This window comes from Jaculus jaculus, chromosome 5 (assembly GCF_020740685.1).
Source record: "Jaculus jaculus isolate mJacJac1 chromosome 5, mJacJac1.mat.Y.cur, whole genome shotgun sequence".
Classification (NCBI taxonomy): Eukaryota; Metazoa; Chordata; class Mammalia; order Rodentia; family Dipodidae; genus Jaculus; species Jaculus jaculus.
In genome coordinates this window covers 77,409,989-77,426,350 of record NC_059106.1, presented here as the reverse complement: position 1 = coordinate 77,426,350, position 16,362 = coordinate 77,409,989, and the positions used below count along the sequence as shown (strand labels likewise).

At 44.4% G+C, this 16,362-nt stretch overlaps 1 protein-coding gene across 1 annotated transcript in view; it reads left to right on the top strand.

Moving 5' to 3' along the window:
• Positions 1-15,816, top strand: part of LOC101609724 (N-acetylaspartylglutamate synthase A) — a 37,157-nt gene extending 21,341 nt beyond the window's left edge. Inside the window, exons 2-5 of the mRNA XM_045149936.1 lie at positions 6,568-6,798; positions 8,811-8,897; positions 11,713-11,916; positions 15,264-15,816. Coding sequence (XP_045005871.1) covers positions 6,568-6,798; positions 8,811-8,897; positions 11,713-11,916; positions 15,264-15,721 — 980 coding nt within the window. The 3' untranslated portion in view covers positions 15,722-15,816. The remainder of the gene's footprint in view (positions 1-6,567; positions 6,799-8,810; positions 8,898-11,712; positions 11,917-15,263) is intronic.
• The last annotated feature ends 546 nt before the right edge of the window (positions 15,817-16,362 follow it).

The following is a 16,362-nucleotide window of genomic DNA, read 5'->3' as shown; positions in this document are numbered from 1 at the left end:
CCCCCACACCAAAAATGTGGAAACTTTAAAACTGAAAATACAAGGAGAACTAATTAGGGGAATAGAAACAGCAGTAGTAGAGGGGAATAAGCAGGTAATACAGTGAACTTGTCCAAAATGCATCATATTTAAGCATGAAAATGGTATAATGAAACCCATTATAATGTATAATTAACATTTGCTAGAAAAAAGAGTTTATGATAGGAAAGTACAAAAGGTAAATATAGTACATACATTTCAGGGCAATACTAAAAACAGTATAATTTATAGAGATATTCAAAGAAGAGCATTGAAGACTTTAAAGTTCTTCCTTACCAGCTATGAGGACACATTCTCAAAACAATCTACTTGCTATAACAATTGTGGAGTGGCCCTGGTGCAGGCACAAGTCAGCAGTGGCATAGGACAGAGCCTAGAGGGAGACTCTCTCACTTGGTGTCTGCATTCATTTGTACCTTAATTCCTAGATGCAACAGTCTACTGCTAATGCAAATGCTATATTACATTTTTCTATGTGACTTTCTGTTGTTAGGTCTCTTCTTCTAGTATTGACTGAGAAGGTAAAAGTTTCGAGAGATATCAAGAAGGTAGATGCAGGGACCAGTGTTGCTCAGTACATGTTTTCTGGGCATGACAGAATGCCATCTGGCGTTACATTGGTACTGGGGTATTGAACTAGAGTATTGGTCTTTGCAGGCAAGTGCTTTAACGGCTGAGCAATCTCTCCAGCTCCCCCACCCTTGCTTTACTTATTTTTTTTTTATTTTATTTTTTTGTTGTTGTTGTTCATTTTTTATTTATTTATTTGAGAGCGACAGACACAGAGAGAAAGACAGATAGAGGGAGAGAGAGAGAATGGGCGCGCCAGGGCTTCCAGCCTCTGCAAACGAACTCCAGACGCATGCGCCCCCTTGTGCATCTGGCTAACGTGGGACCTGGGGAACCGAGCCTCGAACCGGGGTTCTTAGGCTTCACAGGCAATCGCTTAACCGCTAAGCCATCTCTCCAGCCCTATTTGTTATTATTATTATTATTTGGCATTGAATTTGGAAGAGTGAGAAGGTGGAAGGAGCAGGGAACATTTTAGGTGAGACAAGTGGTGCATACATCTGTAGTTCTCTCTGTAGCCAAGCATGGTGGTGCACGCCTTTAATCCCAGTACTATAGAGGCAGAGATAGGAGGATCACATGAATTCAGGGTTCAAGGCCATCCAAAAATAAAACTAGGAAGCTGGGTGTGATAGCACACTTCGGAGGCAAATGTAGGAAGACCACAAATGAGTTTGAGGCCAGCCTGAGACTAAATAGTGAATTCCAGGTCAGCTGTGCTAAAGCAAGACCCTACTTGCAAAAACCAAGGGAAAAGAAAAGGAAATCCCCAAATTAATCATCTTTTTTTTTCTCTGTCTCTGCATGTGTGTGGTGTAGTGTGTGTGATATGTAGTGTATGTACCCATGTGGGCAGATGTGCATGTCCCATGCACATGCATGTAGAGGTCAGTGGAGAATGTCAGGTATACTTCTTTTCTTGAGATGTTGTCTCCCTTTCCAGAGCTGCTTTCCATCAGGATGCCCCAGCATTCTTGCATCCTCCTCCCGAAGTACCAGAGTTGCCCAGTTGCTGAGGGCGTTCCTTCCATTCGCTGTGGCCAAGTAGAGCTGTCTTCCTCCTGCCTCACGTCAGCTTCTCATTCTCTTGGCTTAAAGCCTGCATATCACAGTGGGAATATTAAGGCTCCTAAAGTGGCACATTGACAAGCATAAGCTAATCTGGTCCTTTCCTGCAAGAGGATGCTGCTGATGAGACAGCAGACATTACTTACATGGTTAGATGTCTCAGGCTCCAGACACATTTACCAAGAGCCAGCCTTAATACCGGCTGGCTTTTGAACACATATGGCATTGCTCCTACCACAGCCACAATGTGGGGTAGTCTCTTGTTTACCAGCAGTTACATTCTAGAAGTGTGATGATGAAGTCAGGGGTTATGATTAGGGGGGAAGTGGAATGACCCAGAGGAAGTGTCAGAACTTTCAATGGACAAATGTACAATGATCGCTATGTGTGTGCATGGGATTGTCCTTGGCTCCTCCTCCCAGTGCCAAAAATCCAAGGACTCTCAGTTGTTTTCTTGGTTTTGTTTTCTTCAAGGTAGAGTATCACTCTAGCCTAGCTAGCCTGGAATTCACTCTGTAGTCCCAGGCTGTCTTCAAACTCACAGCAATCCTAACTCTGCCTCCCTAGTGCTGGGATTAAAGGTGTGCACCACCACATCTGGCAAAAATCAATTTTTTGAGTATAATCTATAACTGGTTTGGTCAGTGGATTGTGGGGGGCTGGCATCATCTAAACCTGCTGTCCCTCTGCACAGTGCTGGGCAGCAGCATGATAGATGCCAGACCCATCTGACTGCTTGGTAGTACCTTTTCAGTGCCACTTTAACCCGTTCCATTCTTCATTTATTAAAGGGTTCAGTTGGAATTGGCCAGGCCCAAAGATTAACCTTTGGAGACGAGAGATGAAGTCCTGGTAAGGCTTCTAGGTGTTTGTGACTCTGCTTGTTAAGGCCAAGCTTTCTCTGTGCTCTTGTGGTTTATATTTCCAGATGGACTGGATTCTTTTCTTCCCATGCAGAAGCCCGTTTGTCTGTGGACTTGTGTTGGGATTTGAAAGCCAGATGTTTTTGCTGCTTCTTGCTTCTCTTGGTCACTTTTCCGTTGCTAAGCCATGTTTCTTATGGGTGGTAAAACAAAATCTTTGTATAGTAACCGACTTTGCTTGGTAGGATGTCTATGTAACAACATCAGTGCCTGGGTGTTTTGCATTCAGTCACCACTTTCATCAACATGAATATTTTTCTTTCTTTTTTCTACTTATTTTGAGGATACTACATGAGGTTTACTCCCTTGCCTCCACTTTCACCAAAGACTGAGGGCAACGGGATTGCTTAAAGAGCAGTGAAAGCATCTATCAGTTTCCTGATGGCAAAGTGAAGATAGCCTGGCTGCTCTTTATAAACCCACAGTGAGAAGTGTGTCCCTCCTCTTTGGGTTCACAGCATGGCCAGGAGCACTGAAAACTATTTGAACCTATATACTCACATCTTAAATATTCACTCTTTATTTTTAGTTTGGTTTCCTTTGGTAGAGAATTATAATTTTGAATTTTGGTCTATTTTGCTAACAGTGGTCTTAAAAACAGTGATTTCTTTTGTTGGATGTGCTACTTTTCATTTATCTATCTGTTTGTTTATTGGGTTAAAAATTTTTTTTAAATTTTTTTGAGGTAAGGTCTTGCTGTAGTCTAGGCTGATCTTGAATGAATTCACAATGTAGTCTCAGGCTGATCCTCCTACCTCTGGCTCCTGAGTGCCGGGATTAAAAGGCATACATTACCATGCCCAGAAATATTTATTTGTTTTTTTGTTTTTTGCTTTTTCATTTAAAAGGGTCTCACTTTGGCTCAGACAGACCTGGAACTCACTTTGTAGCACCAGGCTGGCCCCAAACTCAAACTCAAACTCAGTGTTCCTTCAACCTCAGAGTATTGGTAACTGGGATTAAAGGTGTTTGTCACCATGACCAGTATACACCTATTTGTTTTGGTTTTCTGAGGTAGGGTCTCACTCTAGCCCAGGCTGACCTGGAATTCAGTATGGAGTCTCAGGGTGGCCTCAAATTCACAGTGATCCTCCTACCTCCCTCCTGAATGCTGAGATTAAAGGTGTGTGCCACCATACCCGGCTTTCTTTCTTTCTTTCTTTCTTTCTTTCTTCTTTTTCCTTTTCTTTTTTTTTTTTTTTGTAGGGTTTCACTTTGGTCCAGGCGGACCTGAACTTCACTATGTAGTCCCAGGGTGACCTCGAACTCATGGCGATCCTTCTACCTCTGCCTCCTAAATGCTGGGATTAAAGGTGTGTGCCCCCATGCTTGGCTTACATGTTTCTTTGTTTGTTTTAAATTTTATTTATCTATTTATTTGAGAGCAACAGACACAGAGAGAAAGACAGATAGAGGGAGAGAGTGAGAATGGGCGCGCCAGGGCTTCCAGCCTCTGCAAATGAACTCCAGACGCATGCGCCCCCTTGTGCATCTGGCTAAAAGTGGGACCTGGGGAACCGAGCCTCGAACCGGGGTCCTTAGGCTTCACAGGCAAGCGCTTAACCACTAAGCCATCTCTCCAGCCTAATTTGTTTGTTTTTAAACTAGTAACATCTAGAACAGCAAATGTATGTTAGGCCCATGTTGTCTTTTTTAGAGTGGCTTCTTATTCTTTGGTTTGGGGATTAGAGAGACTTTTTTCTTCTTTCTCAGTACTTTGGTATTGAAATTTTTTAAAGGAAGTTTTTTTTTTTTTTTTGAGGTAGAGTCTAATTCTTGCCCAGGATGACCTGAAATTCTGGTTCCAGTTGATACTGATTCATTCACTATGATCTTTGCTATGTACCCCAAGCAGACTTTGGACTTATCATCCTCCTGCCTCAATCTCCTGAGGGCTAGGACTATAGATGTGTGCCATCATACCCAACTTAGGAAATAACTGTGAACTCACATCCATTAGGTAAGCATTCTACCGCTAAGCCACATTCCTAGCCTGAATCCCTGATGGGGAGAGTATAACCTCTTTAGTATCTTTAGTACCTGTAATGTGGCTCAGTATTTTTTTTTAATTTATTATTTATTTTTACCTTTTGGTTTTTCAAGGTAGGGTTTTCACTCTAGTCAAGGCTGACCTGGAATTCACTCTGTATTCTCAGGCTGGCCTCAAACTCACAGTGATCCTCCTACCTCTGCCTCCCAAGTGCTGGAATTAAAGGCATGTGCCACCACACCCGGCTTTTTGCAAATTGCATTTTTTAGAGCATTTGGGAAACTCCCTTGAGGCTCGTTAAGACAGACCCAGGAACTCCTTGAACTCACTTCTCATTGTCCCACATGTCCCATGTCTGTCTTCCTCATTCTGTCCCCAGCTGCTGAGTAACCACAGATAGTGAGCTGACTAGAGTCAGACAAACCAGAGAGTGTCAGAGTCGAAAGGCACCAAACATGTTTCATGGACCCTTCAGGCCCATCTATTCCCTCTTTGTCATCTTCCAGTGCCTAGTAAGCTTTGACCCATTCCATTTTAAGGGAGTGGAACTATCTCAACATAGCTGAACCCAAGTTTGTGACTCTGAAGTTTATGTTCAGTTCAACAACATTAAGTGCCTGCCACACACCAGGTGCTGTCCCAGGGGCTTGAGTCAGGAAACGATGCAGTCAAAATAATTCTGTATGGCTAACTGCGCCCCTTGGAGTCATTGAAAGCAAGCCACGTGATTCCTTCTCACAGAACCCCTTTGGCAATGTGCAGACTGTGTTCTGGTTCCTCTGAATCTTTATATCAGGCTGAGATCCAGCTTATCTGGTTTAAGATAGCTTCAGAACTTTCCATTAATATCATCTAGTGAATATTGAGGTCAATAATTATTAAATATTGAACTGATTCTAGTAGACATTTAAGTTTCTTTTTTGCTACAAAAATCATATACACCTGGAGTTCTGGAAATTGCAGATAGATATAAAATGCAAAAAAGAGCTGGACATAGTAGATCACACCTATAGTTTATCACTCAGGAGGCTTAGGCAGGAGGATTACTGTAAGTTTGAAGTCAATCTAGGCATCTAGGCTACATAACGAGTGCCAAACCAACTAGGGCTATATAATATATCTTATCTCAATATAAAACAAAACAAAAAAAATAAGATAAAATAAAATGGAGAACTTCCCTATAACTCTGTAACTCACAGTTAAAATGGCTGTGTTCCTCTACCCTTTCTGACCTGCATCTGTTTACATGGTTGAGATCACAATGCATTATTTATACTTTTGAATACATTATTCTTTTTTGTGCAGGGACTTATTTTAGTCTATGTTTTTTTTCTCTGCTAAATGAATTCAGACAGTGCTAGGGATTAAACCCAGTCCTTTCATATGCTTGGCAGGTGCTCTACACATGAGCTCTTAAGTCCTGTTTCTTTATTTAACATTGATATTGGTATATTTGTTTCGTCACAGGATGTTCATAAAGACCATTTAGGTAGGGATAGGGACAAGGTGAAGCAAGAGGCTCTTGAGTTGAGGCTAGCCTGTACTGTAAAGTGAGGCCCTATTTAAAAAAGAAAAAAATTTAAATGGCTGCATAACATTCCAGCCAGGAGACTTTCTTGAGGTTAAGTTATAAAGAGCAGTAGGGAGTCCAAAGTACCACTGCCGCTGCCCTTTCTTAAGGCCTCCAGCCTCCTGCTCCTCTGTCCTCAGAGTCATTAGAGTCCCACATGGAAGGAAGTTCCGCACCACATACCTGCTAGGGGTTCTCCAACTGGGATTCCTCTTCCCTTTTTTTTTTTCTTTTTCATGTGTTTGTGTCTTATAATTATGTCCAATCTGTCTGTTGGAGAATATGCTGACTAGTGCCTCTTCGGACACACACCAGGATGCTCATGCAGCTGCTAGAGACCATTCCTGTGGGAACCCTTCTTCCAGAGGACAGAGTGTGCGGCGCTCACTTGTGCTCCTTGCTTGCAGGCCTGCAGCTGAACCAGAAGGCCCTCACCACCTTCCCCGACGTTGTGGTTGTGCGAGTGTCCACACCTTCCATACAGTCAGACAGCGACATCACCGTCCTGCGGCACCTGGAGAAACTGGGCTGCCGCTTGGTCAACCGCCCACAGAGCATCCTAAACTGCATCAACAAGTTTTGGACATTCCAGGAGCTGGCTGGACACGGGGTGCCCATGCCCGACACCTTTTCCTACGGTGAGTCTCCTGGAAACCCGCCAGGAATGTCTGGCTCAGCTAGTAGCATCTCTTTTCTCTGTCCAGAAACCTTTAGTGTTCATCTTAGGGGACTCAACATGTTCAATCTTTAAAAAATATTTTTATCTATTTATTTGTAAGAGAGAGAGCACATGGGTGCCCCAGAGCCTCGTGCTGCTGCAGATGAACTCCAAACATGCCACTTTGTGCATCTGGCTTTACATGGATACTGAGGAGTAAAACTTGGGCCAGCAGGCTTTGCAAGCAAGTACCTTTAACTCCTGAGCCATCTCTCTAGCCACATCATGTTATGCCTCTATAATGTCTTTGCTTTTTTCTTTCTTTGTCTCTGGATCTGTGTGGGATATTCATTCATGAAGAACATGACAAGTTACAAACTTAAATGTCATCCTTAGGCTGGAGCTATAATAATCTTTTCTGTCCATTCCAATGTTAGTATATGTCCAGCCAAAGCAAAAACATCCGTGCTTCTTTCTGTCTGTAAGTCCTTCTCTAAATATGCTCCAGCCACTGTACAAGGCCCTAGGCGAGAGCAGTAAGAGTCCTGTCCCGAGGCATTCCCATGTCACCAGAAGCAGAAGGCAGCATGTACACAATGTCGGTACGGTGCAGTCAGTGTCCAGGTGAGAGTTCGTGCTCCTGGGTAGCACAGGAGTCCATAGGAGAGCTCCCAATGTGGTTTAGAAGATATCAAGGAGCATTTCCTCAAAAAGAACCTCACCTACACTGAATTTCTACCACTAAAAGAAGGACCCGAGGGAATGGAGATAAGAATGGGACCTAGCCTAGGTCTATTAGAGGCAAAGAGAGTGTGATCTACTGGTGCTGTTACAGAGGTCATGGAGAGAGTTGAAGTATAAGATTGGAAAGAGGAGAGGGTGCCATGCACAACATGACTTGTAAGACAATATAAAAATATTTTCATGGCCAGGTAAGGTGGTGCACACCTTTAATCCCAGCTCTCGGGAGGCAGAGGTAGGAGGATCGCTGTGAGTTCAAGGCCACTCTGATACTACATAGTGAATTCTAGGTCAGCCTGGACTAGAGTAAGACCCTACCTCTAAAAAATTATATATATATATAATTTGTTTTAATGGACAATAATATTCATATTTTAAAAATTAAAGCTTAAGAAACATATGGAAGCCTTATATTTTGGGTAAGACCTACTCTAGGCTTGGTCCCATCGAGTATTTGTGTTCTGTTGCTGTATAACAAACCACAGAAATGTTAGCAGCTTAATGCAACACTCGTTACCTCTCAGCATCTGTGGACTAGCAGCCCAGCCCTCCACAGCTGGTTCACGACTCAGGGTCTCTCCCGGCTGATATTAAGGTGTCAGCTGGGTCATGGTCTCATATGGTTTGGAAGTTTCTCCCAAAATGTCTGTCTGTTGGCATTAATTTCTTGTAATTATAGGTCCAAGTCTCCACTTCCTTGCTGGCTATCAGCAGGGGGCCAACTTCAGGTCCTTGAATCTGCCTACTGTTTTCCCAACATGGTCCTCTCTGTGTGCTTGATGTTTCTCCTACAAGACCAACAGAGGAGTCTGTAATGCTTTGCTTTCTTTTAAAGGGCTCTTCTGGTTAGGCCAGGCCTCCATTTCAGTGAACTCCCCTCCATTGTTAAAGTCAACCATTTATTAATATAATCACAGGAATGATATCTTATCCTTGGGCTCCTCCCACACTCCAGAGAAGGGGGCTTTATAAGGAATATGGACCTGGAGGGGCGGGAATCTAAAGGACCACCCTAGAGACCTTCTCCCACAGCCATTGTGAGGGAAAAGCTGTCTTCTGTAGGACTGCTGTGAGGATCCAGGAGCTGGAGTAGGGGTGTTGTGCAAGGGTGTCTGGTGCATGTCTGCTGAGGTGGAATAGGGTGGAAGCGACTTAATCAGAGAGAAGACGTCGGAGCGGGCAGTGCTAAACTGACCTTTGTCCCATCGCTGTCCTCACCTGTCTTCACTGACTCTCGCTTTTTCTTGGCAGGTGGGCATGAAGACTTTTCAAAAATGATCGACGAAGCTGAGCCCCTGGGCTACCCGGTTGTGGTGAAGAGCACCCGGGGCCACCAGGGTCAGTGCTGCTGCTGGGCTTGCTGGGTAGTCAGTCCCTGAGGGCGGCGGCTCTGCTGCCAAGGTCACTCGCCAGGCATGTGGGAGTGCTGCCCAAGGAGCTTGTCGTGTGTGCTGGTTGCTCTGCTTGGCTGCCCCGTCCTTCTGTTAAGAGCCTCCAGTTGAACGACTGCAACTCACTCCTTCCCTGAGGGATTAGATTCTGTTATTTGTTTTGCACGTGTGTGTGTGTGTGTGTGTGTGTGTGTGTGTGTGTGTGTGTATGTGCCCATGTGTGAGACCAGAGGTCCATGCTTACATAGGTCTATCTCTACCTCTCTCTACTTTATCTTCTTGACACAGGGTCTCTCACTGAACACAGCTCATCTATTTGGCTAAACAGGCTAGGCAGCAAGTCCTGAGAATTTTCCTGTTGTTTCTTCCCCAGCACTGGGATCACAGGCGCACACCACCATGTCCAGCTATTACATGGGCATTGAGATCTCAGCTCAGGTCCTCCCCTTCCTTTAGGTCCCTTGGGCCGCTAGATTAGAGTGTTGGCATGTTTATACATGTGTGGTGTTCACATGTGTGTGGGTGCATTTGTGTGTGTGAATGCACATGCACGGGTGTGTGTGTGTGCCTGCTCATGCATTTGCTTGCACATTTGGAAGTCAGAAGTTGACATTGGGTATCTCCTCCTATTGTTTTCCCCCTAATTTATTGAGACAGAATCTTGCCTGAACCTGCTGCTTGCCAGTTGGGTTAGTTGAGCTAGCCAGATGGTGACCCCTCAGGTACAGAGGATGACTGCATATGGCAATAAATCCAAAGGGTGCAGGAAGTGCACAGGCTGTGCCTAGGAGACAGTTAGCAATCTTGTGAGCTTCTGTTCTCTTGCCTGTAATGTAAAGCAGGAATAACTATTGTTTTAATAGTTTTGTAGGCCAGCATAAATTAAAATAATAAAGAAATAATTAAAATAATAAAGAAAAAAGGACTTGACATCAGGGCAGATGATTAATCAATGCTTTTTGGCTTTGTATTCTTTCTTTCTTTCTATTTCTGTTTTTCTTAGTTTTTTGTCCTTGCCTTAAAACTGCAATCCTTTATAGACTAACCCTATATTAGGAGTACTGTGCCAGGAACCCATAACTAGCCCCCATCACTAATGAAAATCCACTGTCTAGAGGACCCCAGTACTTCTAGGTGCATTCCAGCCAACTCTTGCCAGATGCCAAGTCTCCTAGTGCCAACTGTCTAAATACTTACACCATGCTCAGCAACTGAGGCTTGCAACAGGGATGATGCCACTTTGTACCTACTTGCTAAGTTGTCTCCTGTTTTCTCCTGTGCCCATCCATGTTTGGGACCTTCTACAATAGGCACTGGCTGCCCATTTAACTACAACATGCTCCTTCACCTGCCATGTGGACATCTTCAGATCTATTGCCTTTCCGTCTGCCAATTCTTGTGAGCATGTAGGGCCCAGCAACTTCAGGAATGATTGAACATTGATTCTGACATGTTTTGGAAGTTACTTTTCAGTCTCCTATGTTACTAAGGACTGATAAGTATTGATTTTTTTTTTTTTCCAAGGTAAGATTTCTAGCCCAGGCTGACCTGGAATTCACTATGTAGTAAAGGGTGGCCTCAAACTCATGGTGATCCTCCTACCTCTGCCTCCCGAGTGCTGGGATTAAAGGCATGTGAAACCATGTTTTTGTTCCTTTTTTGCGGAAAACAAATGCTCAGGTCAGGCACTCTCAGGTCAGAGTTGCAGAGCAATCTTACTCGGCTCTGTTAACTAATATGCAGGTGGATTCCAGGAGAAGATAAAGAATGCTATCCCAGAGAGCAATGGACACATAGGTCATTCTCTGTAATAAAGTGACAATAGCCAAATAATACATTTCTTCTGCCTAAAAGGAAGAAGGGATAATATATTTTTACCCAAACACTAAAAAGAAAAGGAAGACGGGTGTCTGTGCACAGCTCCCTCCCTTGAGCTCCCAGGGATTTTGCCAAGACGTTTTTATGCACTTGATACTGTGCTCTAGTTGTCCTTTTTGGTTCTCTCTCTGTCACACTTGGGCTGCCTGTACACTATGTTCAAGTAACTATGTTCTGTAAACACTGATGGACATCTGCCCTGGGTACCAAGCCCAGTGTGAGGTTTGAAGGACTTAAAAAAGGAAGACGAAGAAGAAGCCAGGCACGGTGGCACATGCCTTTCATCCTAGCATTAGGGAGGCAGAGGTAGGAGGATCACCGTGAATCCCAGGCCATCCTGGGACTACATAGTAAATCCAGGTCAGCCTGGGCTAGAGCGAGACCCTACCTTGAAAAACCAAAAAAAAAAAAAAAAAAAAGAGAAAGAAAAGAAGAAAAGCAAGCCACATAAGCTACATATGGGCTCTGTTTAATTAACAAACGGGGGTGATGGAGGTGCTAATTAGCTGCTTTTAGAACTGATGAAACCCTCTGGATCTTGTTTTGGTCTCTGGTCTCTTATTTCATTTTTGGTGGTGGTGGGGGGAAGCCCAGTGTGGTGGCACAGACTTGCAGTCCTAGTCTGGGAAGCTGAGACAAGCAGGATTGTGAGTTCAAGTCAAGCCTGGGTTATGTACTGAGTAAGACCCTGTCTCAGAACTTCCAAAGAAAAATGTGGTTGTGGTGTGGGAGAGTAATAATGTATAAAATCTGAGGAGAAATAGCTGGGGCCAGCGTGAGACACGTTCTAGAAAGTTGGCGTCCTTTTGGGACAGTGAGGGCGGCCCAGCGAGGACAGAGACTTCTCTAACCCCCACTCTTGCTCTTCGTCTCTCTTCTTGAAGGCAAAGCTGTTTTTCTGGCTAGAGACAAGCATCACCTCTCCGACATCTGCCACCTGGTCCGTCATGATGTGCCCTACCTGTTCCAAAAGTATGTGAAAGAGTCTCACGGGAAAGACATCCGCGTGGTGGTGGTGGGCGGCCAGGTGGTCGGCTCCATGCTGCGCTGCTCCACGGATGGCCGGATGCAGAGCAACTGCTCCCTCGGTAAGATGCCAGGCTCGAGGAAGACCACCAGGGCATTTCACCAGGCTGTTTGGACCTGTTCAGCAAACGCATCTGACCCCTACTGCCCTGCTGTTACTTCTGCTAGGTGCCAGAGTCTCACAGAGAATGGGAGACAAGCCCCTTCCTGTGGGAGTCGAAGGTTAAAGTGCTGGGCAGGGCTGTTCAGACGCTGAGCTTAGAGCTCTCTTCTGTAGGTGCTGGGGCTCAGCAGTGAAGGTTTGGCAAGGAAGTGACATCAGGACCAGCGTTTGAGAAAAACTCGGTGTAGAGTGTGAGACAGGAGGCAGGGAGGTTCAGTGAGGAAGCTGCTTGCAACCACTGAGGCAGGGATTACTAAACCCAACCTGAAGGTGCTGCTGGGGAAACTCAGACATTTTCACTTGATTGTGACCTGCGCTGAAGCAACTCAGGGAAGGAAAGGGTTTGTTTTGGCTTACAGTTCCAGGAGAGTCCATCATGGTGGCAGTGGCGTGGCGCCAGAAGCTTGAGGCAATTTGTCACATTCAGTCCACGGTGAGGAATGCGAGGGCAGTGAATGCCTGTGCTCAGCCGCCTTTTCACCCTGACCAGGACCCCCAGCCAGTAAAATGGTGCTGCCCACAGTTAAGATGGGTCTCCCCACTTCAGTGAACCTAATCAAGACACGTAGAGGCTCACTTCTAGGTCCTGTCAACTTGACATTCAACATAAAGCATCACAGATTTTAATGGGAATTTTTGTTTTCCTTTCATGTACAATGCATAAGAATGCTGCAGTTTATATTTTGGCTGGATCCATGGCCTATCCCTTTAACCCATTTATGAAGTTTGTTTTCCCTCGTGGTGAATGCAGATACAGCAGGAGGGATGTACATCCTTGTCCCTATCACAGAAAGCTTTCTTCAGCCAGGCGCGGTGGCGCACGCCTTTAATCCCAGAACTCAGGATGCAGAGGTAGGAGGATCACCATGAGTTGGAGGCCATCCTGAGACTACATAGTGAGTTCCAGGTCAGCCCAAGTTACAGTGAGTCCCTACCTCCAAAAAAAAAAAAAAAAAAAAAAAAAATCAAGAAAAGAAAAGAAAGCCTTCAGCCTCAGTGAATGGATTTGTGTATTAGGAACTTAGAAAACAACATAAGAAACAGGCCCTCAGTTATTCCCTAACTCAGCAGATGATGATTCCGATTTCATGGACTCCTGGAGAGGCTCACACACTGACCGGTCCCGCTTTCACTGCATTCACCCCACAGCCCCGTAGCAGCCTGTGCTGTGCAGCTGGGAGCACAGAGATTATGAGGGAGTGCTTGCCCTCAGGTAGCTCCTGCCCAGTCACAAAGGCATGAAGCAGTTAATTGTAAGATATTTGACCACATGGTTTGGCAGACACACACACTAGACTCAGTTGGACACAGTGCTCAGCACTTTAGAGGGCTCCTCATCTCATTTGCATAATAATCATGAGTAGTGCCATAGTGTTGGGTCTTGTGGGTTATTGTTTTGTCTTTTTTACTTGCAATCCATTCTCATTAGTAACTCTGTGGTTTTATATGTCCACCTTGCTTGTTTCCTTTCCTCCCTTCCTGCTTTTGAGACGGGTTCTTGCTAAGTGGCCCACACTGGCCTCCAACTTGTGATCTCTTGCTTCAGTCTTCAGTGTTGGGAGTATAGGCATGGGTTGTCACACCTGGCCCATGTTGCTTTTCTGGTGAACTGCTTTGTTTGAAATAATAACAAAAAAGGAAAAAAAAAAACTTTTGGACTGGAGAGAAAATCTGGTTTGCAGAGGCTAGATGACCTGGTACACCCATTCTCTCTATATATATCTGCCTCTTCCTTTCTCTTGCTCTCAGATAAATATATAATAAAATAAAAATATGTTCTTAATGTAGAATATATATTTTTTTAAATAGAGCAAAGTGAAAACAGACCTGTACTATTATTATCCCCACCATCTACAGACAACCTCTACTCACATTTTGGCATTGCTCTTTCCAGTCTTTTTTAATTTTTCAAGGTAGGATCTCAGTGTAGCCCAGGCCGACCTGGAATTCACTATGTAGTTCAGGGTGGCCTTGAACTCATAGCAGTTCCCCTACATCTGCCTCCCAAGCACTGGGATTAAAGACATGAGCCACCATGCCTGGCTTCCAGTCTGTTTTCAAACATACATCTATGTGTACTTACAGCTATACTATACCATCCTGAACCCTTTCTAAGTGTTTTCCCATGGGCTTACAAATTCTATCTACATTCTTATGATGATGATTTGATTATGTCATTATCGTATTTCTCCCTCGTGCTGAGAATTGAACCAAGGGCCTTGTACATGCTAGGTTCAGTGCCCTTCCACTGAGTTACATCCCTCAGCCCACATTATTATTTATGTTTACAAAATATGCTCTTCTCTTTTGTTGTAAAATAGTTAGATTATAATTTTTCATTCAACAATTATTTGAATGTTCACAAATTACTGTGATTTTCTAAATAGTATTTTACAGTCACCTTTAATCACTGAGCCATTTCCCCAGCCTAGTTTTTCAGTATTTTAAATATTTTTATGCATTGAAAGAGAGAGAGGGAGAGAAAGAGAGGGAAAGTTTGGGTGTGCCAGATCTTTCTGCCATTGCAAATGAACTCCAGACACATGCACCATTTTGTGCGTTGGGCTTTATGTGGTTACTGGGGAATTGAACCTGGACTACATGGTTTAGCTTTACAAGAAAGCACCTTTAGCCACTGAGCCATCTCTCCAGCCCCCATTTTTCTAGTATTTTAAATAACATTGCCATTAAAATGAGAATGTATAGATTTTTTCTTCCAAACACGTTAAAAAAAAACTTTTTAGTGATATGATGGTTGGATTAGGGGATTCAGCATTTTACTTATTTATTTAAGAGAGATGGGGAGAATGGGTATACCAAAGCCTCCAGCCACTGCAAACAAACTCCAGATGCATGTGCTATCTTATGTATCTGGCTTATGTGGGTCCTGGGAAATTGAACCTGGGTCCTTTGGCTTTGTAGGCAAGCTCCTTAGCCACTAAGCTATCCCTCTAGCTCAGGATGTCAGCATTTTTAAGACTCTAGGTAAGAAATCACCATGTTGTTTTCCTAAAAGGTGTCTGGTAGGAGGATCACTGTGAGTTCCAGATCAGCCTGGGTTATAGTGAGACTCTACTTTGAAAGTAAACAAACAAAAAACAGTGTCTTGATATGTATCCAGTCTTTTATGAGTAAAGACACTTGTCCAGATGTCCCTTGTTAGCAGTAGTATGTCTTCCTTGAAGGATCTCTAGACCACTATGAGTGTTCCTTGTCATCTTTTACACTCCTGTGCTTTCCCCCCAGGTGGTGTAGGTGTCAAGTGCCCACTGACAGAACAAGGGAAGCAGCTGGCTATCCAAGTGTCCAACATCCTGGGAATGGACTTCTGTGGCATTGACCTCCTCATCATGGATGATGGGTCCTTCATGGTGTGTGAGGCAAACGCCAACGTCGGCTTCCTAGCCTTTGACCAGGCATGCAGCTTAGATGTGGGTGGGGTCATTGCAGACTATACCATGTCCCTGCTGCCAAACAGGCAGATGGGGAAGATGGCCATCCTCCCGGGACTGTCGAGTCCTAGGGAGAAGAAGGAGCCAGATGGCTGTGCTTCAGCTCAGGGAGTGGCAGAGACCGTCTACGCCATCAACAATGGGTCTACCTCTAGTGAGAGTGAGCCTGAACTGGGAGAGGCCCGGGATTCTTCAGCAAACACAGTAGGGGTCCCATCCCCCCATGCTGCCCGAGCCTGGCTACAACGTTAATAATAAGACTGCTTCAGAACAAACTTCAGTGAATTCCTGCTTTTTTTTTTTTCTTTTCCTTTTTTGGCAGCATTTAAAACCAAATCCTACTGCTTTACTAGTAGTTTCCAGTGAATAAATTCTGGACTAATGTGATTTCATTTACACAGAAGGAAACTAGAAATCCCACTTGGGCACCCAGCATTCTTTCTATGACTAAGCAAATGGCCTAGCTTTGTGATTTTTTTTAAACTTATTTTTATTTATTTATTTATGAAAGAGAGAGCAAATGGGCTTGCCAAGGCCTCTAGCCACTGCAAATGAACTCCAGACACATGTTCCACCATGTGTATCTGGCTTATGTGGGTTCTGGGGAATTGAATCTGGGTCCTTAGACTTTGCAGGCAAGTGCCTTAACCACTAAGCCATCTCTCCAGCCCTAGCTTTGTGATTTTTATAAAAACACTCACCAGGACCACATCCCAGATGATCATTTTGAGGCTGATGGCTATGGCGAGCACTTGGGTAGAGTGCCTCTAGATTTCAGAGCCCTGACTCTGCCGCTGCTCCTGACTGACAGCGGTGAGCGTGGAATTTGGAATGGTTCCTGGAAATCCTGTGCTCAAGAGCAGCCATGAGATGGAGGAGTGTGCAGACAAGTA